Source organism: Egretta garzetta, unplaced genomic scaffold, assembly GCF_000687185.1.
Source record: "Egretta garzetta isolate BGI_Z169 unplaced genomic scaffold, ASM68718v1 scaffold417, whole genome shotgun sequence".
NCBI classification, from domain to species: domain Eukaryota; kingdom Metazoa; phylum Chordata; class Aves; order Pelecaniformes; family Ardeidae; genus Egretta; species Egretta garzetta.
This window is the reverse complement of record NW_009260227.1, coordinates 1,128,299-1,138,537: the sequence shown is the minus strand read 5'-3', so window position 1 is coordinate 1,138,537 and position 10,239 is coordinate 1,128,299. Positions and strand designations below refer to the sequence as shown.

Genomic DNA, 10,239 nt, shown 5'->3' with positions numbered 1-10,239 from the left:
GCCCCTTTGGCTGCGAGCTCTCCAGAGCAAGGAAGCTTTCCTTGGTTGTGTCCTGGGAGATGAGTTCGCAGCGGACATCTTCCACCATCAGCATTCCCGTGGCTGCCGCAACAACAGCATCTATAATTTGCAATCCCACTCTGCATTTCCCCACCACCTCTACTGAAATTATCACCATCCAATAATGCTCTGTGACCCCTGGGACAGGACGTAGGGCTGTGCGTGCCGTATGATTTACAACATATTAGATTGCCAAATACGGTGCTTTGTCATTTCAAAACAAGAAAAACATTCCCGTGACCTTAGCAAGCTCTAATTATCTCCACAGAGTTTGTTAAAAGATGAAACATGCTTAGATTTGAGGCCAATGCCCCCAGATTCAGCCTAATTTGCTGTAACACGCAGCAAAATCAAATTGCTGTCTTTCAAACACCAGCGTTGTCAGAGGGTGATCCTTTTGGCATACAAAGGAGGTGGTAGCAGTGAAATCCCACTCAGCTCTTACCTTGGCTCCTTTCTCTCCTTGCCTTCCTTCGGGACCGGCTGGACCAGGAGGGCCCTAGAGAAAGCACAAAATAGATGCAGAACACAATTAGATCACACTGATCTGAAATGGTCTGTTGGAATTAGCAAAATGATGCTACAGCCCCAGGGAAGAAGACAAAATGGAGACAAATATCTCTGAAAAGCTTTTTAAATTAGCTTCCTGCTAAATGAATCCCCAGGCTCTGCCAGCAAGGCAGGAAGAGCAGGAGCACCTCATACATGTATTTTCTTTTGCGTGTTAAAATCTCAAAAAAATCCAAGGGATTTGGTTGACAACTTCCCGTCAATTTTTAATGGCTGTGGATGGTGCATCAATTTTTTTTATTATTATTATTATTTATTTTACACACTACTGCCTTGCATTTACTGTAGACCTAGTAACAACATGAGCTTCAAAGAGTCAATACAAACACATTTGGAAAAATACTCCTAAACCATCAGCTTACCCTTTTCCCTGGGGGTCCAGAGGGGCCTGGCTCTCCAGTGGGACCAGGGGAACCCTAGATGGAGAAGGGAGAACAAGCCATAACTGCACCACGAGACGCGGGAGGGAGGAGCAACCATGGAAAACTTGAGTCAAGATCTAGAGGTTGTGCTAAGCCAAGGCGTGGGCGGCCAGCACAACTCCCGACACCTCCTCGGGGGTGCAGGTGGTATCTTGTTTTATCCCTTCCCACCATGAAATACCATAAGGCACGGCAAAGTTAAAATGAAAGACTCGATTTTGTTTTTCCGTAAGTTAATTCTTGCTTTTGGGATTTACTGCTGGGCAGCCTGGATGGATGGCAGCAGCCAGGCTGACACAGACAGGGGGGACAGGCATCAGGGGACCAGTGCAGCAGAAGCTGGTGGGAATTAGATGCTGTATGGCCTTCTGTGTTAGAAGTCCTTGGACCCACACACAGAAACAGTGGGGACTGATGGGGAACATCTATCGAGTTACTCACAGTCTGTCCAGGTTCGCCATCATCGCCTTTGTCACCAGGGGGACCATCTTGACCCTAAAAAGGGAGAAGAAAGGAACAAGCAGGCGTATTTAGGGTCTGAAGAGAGTTGAGCAGCGTGTTAGCAGCAGCAGATGTGGTTCAGCTGGTCTTCATGTCACTGGCCACCACCCCTTCCCATCGGCTGTTGAGAACACTGGCAACAGCAAACATCCTGCATCAAATACTGTGGATAGCAGCATCCGTGCAGCTACTGCCCCAAAGGTTGTGGCACGGTCAGACAAACAGTCTTACACTGGGACTTCCTACTCTTGCCCAAGTAAAGGCAGAGTAAACGCCGGAGGAGCTGCTGGTGAACGAACTGCACACAGTTGTATTTCACTAAACCAAGAGGAGGAACCTGACTGCCCTGCCATGAGACAAACACTTACAGCTGGACCGGGTTCTCCAGGAGGACCAGGGTCACCAGGGAAACCAACGGGACCCTGTAAGGAGAGAAGAAGGATATCCCCAAGTCAAAGATACTGCATCTGGAGACTTGCAGAGTTGTTATCCCAGCGACAATGGGGAGTCAACGCACGGAGCAAAACCCCAGTTCCCTACCCTCCAACACAATCCCAAATCACATCCCATCTTTTGTGTCTTCATTAATTTCATCCTGTCACAGCAACGAGTTCAGCTCTACATCCAGACTACACAAAGCTCCAGTGTCAAGGCTGGGACTTTCATCTGGTTTTTCATAAATACATTGGACAAGTGACAGCGAAACGTGTGCAGCTTTGGGGAACGGGCAGATTAGAAGATTTTGCTTTTGCTTACTACATGATGTGCAACATTTTTCACATGAAGATCCTCTCAAAGCCTTTAATGACTGAAACACTTCACCATTCTTCTCCGTACAACGTCTATTGTGCACTTCAAATGATTCTGAGACCACCATTCAGACAACAGGCTTCACCCAATAATGCGCTAGCCCAAAGCCCCATCTGTTAAGAGAGATGACTAACTCCCCTGCCTCCTCTGCTGTTCCATGCCATCTTTGCTTAGTGCATAACAAATTTCTTCAGCCAGCAAGCATCAAAGAAGCCGGCAAGATAAATACGGTACCATTGTCATCTGGCGTAAATCAGTATAGCACTACTGGCTTCAATAGAGCTGCAGCAATCAGCATCAGCAAGGATCTGACCCTAGAGGTGCAACTCCCAAATTCACATAGATCTCCTCTGCGCTAGTTTGGAAGCTCTGCTCTGATGCAGAGGACCTTGGCAATACATAAGCTTAAGCACAACGCAAACCTACTGCAGACCCTCTCCATAGGGGTGAGTTTTCTGATAGCCTGCAAAAAACCTTAATAATTCAAGTATTGCTAGGAGATATGCTACAGCTGGGTCTTTTCCTCATCAGCACCCTAAAGAAAGGGATTAATATCACGGATCAATTAGAGGAGCAATTCTCTGGCTGGTAAACTATTTGAAATTTCCATTAAAATCTCCGGAAAACATCTTTTCACACAGAAGTCTCTGCTGGGCAAGACAAGGAAGCACTGCTTGGACAGGAGGGGGTACTTACAGGGCTGCCTTTGGGACCGTCATCGCCTGGCGGACCTTTGGGGCCAGGTGGACCAGCAGCACCAGAGGGACCTGCTTCACCCTTTTCACCTCTTTCACCTTTAGGACCCTGTAAGGGAGAAAGGGTGTTTCTATTATCCAGGGAAACAACTTACCGATCTCTACTTATCCTTTAAGCAATTCTGAGACAGGAGCTCTGTTTGTATCTCAAAACACGAGGATGTGATTTAGCAGTCCCTTCCCACAAAGATTAAATGGTGTTCATGTCGTTCAGTCGTGGGTAGCCCATATTCGGTGACTAAATGCTATGCTATAAATACCCAGTAACATGGCGACGTGTCGCCCGATACCCAAACTGGTTCAGTCCCTGCAGCCCCATCCACATCCATGCCTCTCCGACCCCCCTTCAACCAGCTCCTCAGGGGACACCACTGAAGAAAAGCTCTTCTCCATCAGAGCAAGAGCCCCCCCCGGAGTGTACTTACCGGGAGGCCAACCTCGCCGGGAAGACCGGGCTCACCAGATTCACCAGGTTCACCCTGCAGAGGGGAAAAGGGGGTGATCACCGTTATATTTCTGCAGGGTGTTGAGTTTTCTGCTGAGGTAGCAAAGCCCCTGCACAAACGTTGTAGCAAACTCCTGCGGGCTTCGACTGGGTTTGTCTGGATGCTTTACCTTCTCTCCTACTGCACCAGGATTTCCTATTCCCCCAGGAGGACCCTGTGGACCATCTGCTCCCGGTGGTCCAGATGGACCTCTAGGTCCAGGTGGGCCTGGCGGGCCCTGAGAGAAAGGGGAAACAAATTTAAGACATGTTTCTTGGAGCAATGCCTGTCAGTGATGAAAAAAGAAGTGTGAAAGCATCTTACCATTTGCCCAACATCACCTGTTTCTCCCTTCTCACCAGGCGGTCCAGGCAAGCCCTGTGGAGGTGGAGAGGATGAGTTTTAGCTGTGAACATCCCAGCTCTCATTACTCTAAGCCCTCACTCAATGCTACAAATTACCTGCAAGCCCACTGGGCCGGGGGGACCAGGGAAACCTCGGGGTCCTTCATCACCTTTCTGACCAAAGAGGCCTTGCTGTCCCCTGGGACCTGGCTCTCCATCGGCACCCTACGAGGAAAGAGTCTAACGCAGCTTGGCAAAGCCACACGGCAGATGCAAAGCTCCATCCCCACCACCTCCTGCTGCAGCCAGCAGCAATGCCCTGGGAATCAGCAGTGCCAGGCAGAAACTGCGGGCCCTTGCAGAGCTTTCCAGGAGATTTTATGGCAAGAAAGGGGATTTCTGCCAACAGGGGACAATACTCACAGCTGGGCCAGGCTGACCGATCGGACCCTGCGGGCCGGTAGGACCTGGTGGACCCTGTCGTGAAACAGAAGCGCAATGTCAGCGTTAGGAGCACAGAGTAAAAAAAACTCCCCTGGAAAAGGCGATGCCCTTCAATGCAGCCTCCACTAAATGTGCATGAATTCCCAAACCAGAGAGGGAGCACAGGTCCAGGTCTCCCCAGCCACACCAGCATTCCCCAGCCATGGTGCCAACGCAGACACATCTAAACACGTTTTTGCTCCAGCAAAGCAGTATCACACCACTCAGTTCTCTCTACTTAGGTGTCATTTGTCCTCCTCAGGCTCTGAGCAGCGCCCAAAGGGTGCTTCAGTGGGCTGCAAGCAACTAGAAAAGGAACTACAGCCGAACACCCAACTTCAATGGCAAGGGCTGCTAATGTTTCACAGATATTTACACAGCACATGGGTGACATGAGAACATCTCGGTGTGTTCCTGGGAGCTGGAGGGCTCACACTTCAGGCACTCACTCTTTTTTACATTATGTGGGTACTTGGTGAAGGAAAGAAGATGAAGCAATGATAGAGAAAAAATAGTTTGATCCTGTTTTCTGTTTCCAGCAAGTCACACGACATAACCAGGCTCCTCCAGGGAAGCGGCCACGGCAATGTCCACCCCACTCACCTGCTCCCCTTTGTCGCCCTTGCTGCCCTTCTGGCCAGGCTCCCCGATCTCCCCCTGCCGGGTACAAAGGGGCACAGTTAGTTCACTTGGTGACCGATCTCAACGTTCAAGCAACAGTCCCCGTGTGTCTGCATCCCCATCCCAGAGATGCCAATTCCCACAGAAATACCCCGGAATGTTCTGAAAAAGGCCCGAGATTTGGCCGCTCCAGGTGTAACCAAACCCTTTTACATCCTAAAGCTTTCCTTAGCTGCCATGGGATACAAGAAGCATCATTTTGCAGACCTTGTTAGCGGCGATGAGCGATTCGTCCCACCTAATGTTTTCTACGAATCCTCCAGTCTGGAGGGGCTTAATGAGAGAGTGGGGAAAGGTAATTAATTTGGAAAGGCCAGGCACCCGCGGGCAGGCCACCTGCTACAGGCTTCGGGGGAGGATAACGGGATTTCAGCAAGCGGCTTGGCTGGCAGAGCACACGCGGCACAGGCTGCCTGCTGCTCCCCGGGTTGGACGCTGCCCATCTCGCGGGATGGCTGGTGCCGTAAAATATCCTTGTACTGTGACCAGCAGCACACCCAACCCGATGCGGAGGAAGCAGCAGGTCGGCATGGTGGCCACGGGGCACGTTGCCCGGTTCCTTCCCAGAGTGACCCTGCAGAGCAAGGAGCTGCTCCCACCTTGTCTCCATCCTCTCCGGGGGGGCCGACAGGACCTGCTGGACCTGGGAGCCCCACCGGGCCCTGGATGCCGTCCCGACCAGCTGGTCCTTGCGGACCCTTCTCGCCCTGGAAGCAGAAAGAGCAGGCAGGTCATACAGAGCTCTCCTCCACCCTCCAACCAACCCATTACACCCCATTAACATTTTATTAGCTGCTAATGACCCCTGACTGTATGGGCATGTATAGCAAAACCGGTTTCCAGCTGTTATTTCATCAGGCTCTCTGTGCTCGCTGCCTGAAACAGGACAAAATTTCTATCTGGAGAGAGAAAGAAAGGACAAACACATCTAAACGGTGAATACCCAGATCACAGCTGCAATTTCACTGCTACAGCAATATAATCAGATTTAATCTGAACCCTTGGCCATCTCTCGCTGGATGATAAACAGGACCTCAACCAATTTTATTCCCAAAACAAGCCAGTTTTTACTGATTCTGGTCCTGGTTCTCCCAGCACTCAGTGCCTGCTCCCTCCCTGGCTGATCCCCAAACTTTGGGGGTTTTCCCAGGAGGCCCCGAGCTCCCTCCTGAGGTTCCAAACAAAGGAAAACACCTGAAGTGAATTAAGCAATCTCTGCTGGGCCCCTGCTTATTCCTCAGACCTGGAGCCTTCAATCAAATTTGTTTGTTTATAGGAACCGAAGAGTGGATATTTTTCAGTTTTCTTGTACATAATTTAAATGCATCTGAATCCTGGGTGCTCTCTGCTGAATAATTAGATGCCACCTAAATTGCCTATTCATCTACCCACTGATACATCATATAGGTACTTGGCAGGACAGATGTTCATAAAGCTGATTCACCAGGAAATTCTTGCCTCTGGACTAGCTGCTGGAGTTTCTAATAAGCCAGCAAATGTGGAATGCAGTGGCTGATAAACACTTTTGATAACAACAATCAATCACCCTAAGTGTCCTCATCTAGTCTGAAATCACCCATACCAGCGCCTGCTCATTTTGCTGGGTCTGAAGCTGAGCTGAAGTTGGAGGCAGGCAACACAAAAGTCCCTGCAAACCCACTGGGGAGCGAATCGGCGGCAGAGTTTTCCTCCTGGGGACTGTCACGGCGCTGTGCTCTTCAGGGACAGAAATAGCCACCCCAGCCCACGCTCTCCTGCCCGCACGTGACATTTCACGCGCGTGCCTGGGGAGCGAAAGACGTGCGAGTTTGCGCGGGCAGGCTGGTGAGCACTGGGGAGAGGGACCATATGGCAGGACTCAGCCGCGCGCCGCTCCGGCTCCTGCTGAGAGCAGCTCTTCCCATGGGTGCCAGCAAGATGCCTGGGAACGCTGGTGCTGCGGCAACACGCGGCATCCCGCGAAGCGGAACCGAAACCTCCACAGCATCCTCCTGGGCTGGCCCTTGGCCAGAGCATGGTGCGGGTAAGGATTTATTTAGGCTTTGTGGAAACCGCTGCTGCCGTTGCATCCTCCTAAGCATGATGGGGTCGGCTCATTTCTCCGCCCAGAGGCCCGTCCTTTGGCTGCCTGTCACCAGGAGGTCACACAGGCTGGCATTTTACCTGTTCAGTCCTCATCCCTTCTCGTTGCCTGAAGACATTTCGCTCCCTGGGATCACATCCATTTTTGATAGCACGGGTGTCCCAAGTTGAGCAGCTACGTTCAGTGGTTTGATGCACCCAAGATGAGAAAATTCCTTCCCAATTGAATTCCTTCTTTTTTTTTTTTTAATCTTTTATATACCTGTCCCAGGGAAAGTCTCCGTGCTCAGCTTCCTACTAGCCACATTTCTATTTGACCCACAGCTGTTAATATTTATACTGGTACTTACTGGGGCTCCTTTTTCACCTGCGGGTCCTGGAGGTCCCTGGGGGCCGGGTCGCCCTGGCAAGCCTATCGGGCCGGCTGATCCCGCGGGACCGCGCTCGCCAGGAGAGCCCTGTTCGGAGAAGGAAGCATTAACTGGAGTATCAAGCTTTATCTACACGCAGACAGAAAGAAATCCAGCCAATGCATTCCAAGTAAGCACATGTGATGGGGTGGCTGCCATGTGACGACTTGGTACCATCAGCCCAAGGGGTCTTGCAAGTCTTTTTTTAATTAAAATCCCTGGAAGGGTTGGGTTCTCCTCTGGATGGTGCAGGGAGCTCAGTTCCTGGGAGCACATTATCACCTTGGAACAAGAGCATGAGCCACTTCATGGCCAATGCAGCAGGGAGGGTTGGATGATGAATATTTTCTTCCAGGAGGGCTGCACTGAGCACTAATCTCAAGAGGGGACAACTTTCAGAGGGAAAGTAGGTGACTTAGAAGCAAAATTCTTGATGCCCTGAATCACTCCAGTTCCCTCAGCTTGACACGTGTGTTCATAGCTGACACCACAAAATGACTGAGCTATTACACGCGTGCCTTGTAAAATAAAGCAATATCCAGCAAGTCGTTCGTTAGCGCAAAGGAAATAACGGATAAAGCACTGAGCTGTGACTAACCCTCCGCTTTGCCGTGCCAAGCTTGTAAATGTGTTAGGTGGTGCCTGTAAGGGCAAGAATACTCACTGCTGGACCTGGGGGGCCTGGGGGACCTTCGTTGCCTTTCAGCCCTGGAGCACCCTGGAGGGAGGAAAACAAAGGCATTTTGGGAGATGGGTGCTGCACTGCCTGGGCATCCTTCCCGCTGGAAGGACTGGGCAGCCTCTACTCACAATGGGGCCAGGGAGACCTCTCTCTCCGGGGAAGCCTCGCAAGCCCGGGGGACCGTCCTTCCCTGGGAGGCCGGCGGGACCCGGGTCCCCCTGCAACGACAGTGATAAATAGCTGAGGATCTGCAGACTCCACAGAGACCCAGCTCCTTCCTCTGGGCTGAAGTTGTGATGAGACATTGCCAAACATCTTGTCTTTTCCGCATCGCCCCTCTCCACCTCTGGGAGAGAGGCAGGCGATCAGGCTCGCAAGGAGAGTGAATTCAGGAGGCTGCTGGTCCCTACCTTGGTCCCTTCTTTTCCAGTGAGGCCAGGAAGACCTTGTTCACCCGGGGGACCTGGAGGGCCTGGATGTCCCCGCTCACCCATTGGCCCAGTCTCACCAGTTGGACCCTGAAGAAAGAGAGGTTGGGGAGAAGGTGTTGGGTATCAGCAGAGTGAACAATGAAGGAAGAGGTGCAGGTTATCAGTTTATTCCTTTAGGTTGCAATGGGTTGGAAGATGCTCCTTAGCTGTCCCCTGCAGTGCCACCAGGAATCCCTGGAGAGATGCCTCCTCTGGCATCTAAAGGGACCTTGCTTTGGAAGTGGGCAACATCGCACTTGGCAGACTAGAGGCATTGGGAACCTCTGGAATGAAAGCATTCACATAAACGAGATTATTACTACAATTACTATGCTTAGGGGTTTGGTTTTTTTTTTTTTGTAATTGAAAACTTCCCAAGTACTCCACAATCGTATGATTCTTCCTTATATGGGGCATAAATAATGGATTAGGCTTGTACTACACGGCAATTACTGACTGCCTCTGCTGTACGCGGGCACTAATGGTGATGAGTGTAACATAAGGCCCGGTGCAGAAGGTTCCCAGGTGGCCCATTTTGGAGGAGGACAAAAGCCATATGCACCATACTCTAACGTCCCCGCACGCCGGTGTCCGCTGGGACAATGGTTGTAATTCATGTCACGCTGCAGGGTGCCACTCAGTGTAAGCAGAACGATAACATAGCGATCGCTCAGCAGCCACAGATCATGCTAACTACGCGCAGCAGAGCCAAATAAAATTGCCATAGAACCTAATTTGCACTTGAGAAGACAGACACAGTCAGGGAATTGCCCCTAATCAGGGAATTTACAAATCAGGGACTTTACACTATCATTAAAGAGGACAAATTAATTATTTTGCAATTAAAGAGCAACCTCCCCAGCAGTTCAGGAAAGACTCGACCCAAAGCCAGTCCTACTCTGCCTACAAAACTGATGCACGAGCATTGCATGGCTGCGCTTGAGGTGTACAGATTCTGGTGGTGCACTTACTATTCCCAGATTGCACAGAGTTCACTGTAACTAACAGAAAAATAGCCCAACTCTGACAGAATCTAGCAGCACTTTATATTAAAGAGGGATGCGTTTCTTCATAGCCATGTGTAAGAGCACTCTTGCATCACGCTCACACTGTCCTGAACACCCCAGCAGCTCCTTTAATTCTCTGGCTGCTTAAGGTCTTCTAGCCAGGTGGTGTGTAGATGGTCGGTCTCTCATCCTACACCAATTCTGCACCAAGGTAGTTCTGTGAAGTTCACAGGAGCCACCTTATTTACAGCAGCCTTCGGCCTCGTTTGTCTAAATGCCATCCTAATGCCCCGACAGGGTGGGCTGGGACCCACTGGGGTGGTGGGCTGGGACCCACTGGGGTATTTCACACCCTGGCCAGGAATTTCAAAGCCATCAAGCTTGCTTCGACATGACTTTGCCTCCCCTGGAAGAGGAGCCTCTGTGCTCTCTGACCTGCAGCTCCAGAGGCTCCAGCTGCACCATCGGAGCTGTGTG

General features: G+C 50.9%; 1 protein-coding gene across 1 annotated transcript in view; it reads right to left on the bottom strand.

The window, feature by feature from the left end:
- Nucleotides 1-10,239, bottom strand: part of COL5A1 (collagen type V alpha 1 chain) — a 130,971-nt gene that overhangs the window by 15,948 nt on the left and 104,784 nt on the right. The window contains 16 exon segments of the mRNA XM_009642264.2: nucleotides 506-559; nucleotides 993-1,046; nucleotides 1,494-1,547; nucleotides 1,922-1,975; nucleotides 3,060-3,167; nucleotides 3,544-3,597; nucleotides 3,734-3,841; nucleotides 3,928-3,981; nucleotides 4,065-4,172; nucleotides 4,371-4,424; nucleotides 5,034-5,087; nucleotides 5,711-5,818; nucleotides 7,544-7,651; nucleotides 8,268-8,321; nucleotides 8,414-8,503; nucleotides 8,696-8,803. Coding sequence (XP_009640559.2) covers nucleotides 506-559; nucleotides 993-1,046; nucleotides 1,494-1,547; nucleotides 1,922-1,975; nucleotides 3,060-3,167; nucleotides 3,544-3,597; nucleotides 3,734-3,841; nucleotides 3,928-3,981; nucleotides 4,065-4,172; nucleotides 4,371-4,424; nucleotides 5,034-5,087; nucleotides 5,711-5,818; nucleotides 7,544-7,651; nucleotides 8,268-8,321; nucleotides 8,414-8,503; nucleotides 8,696-8,803 — 1,224 coding nt within the window.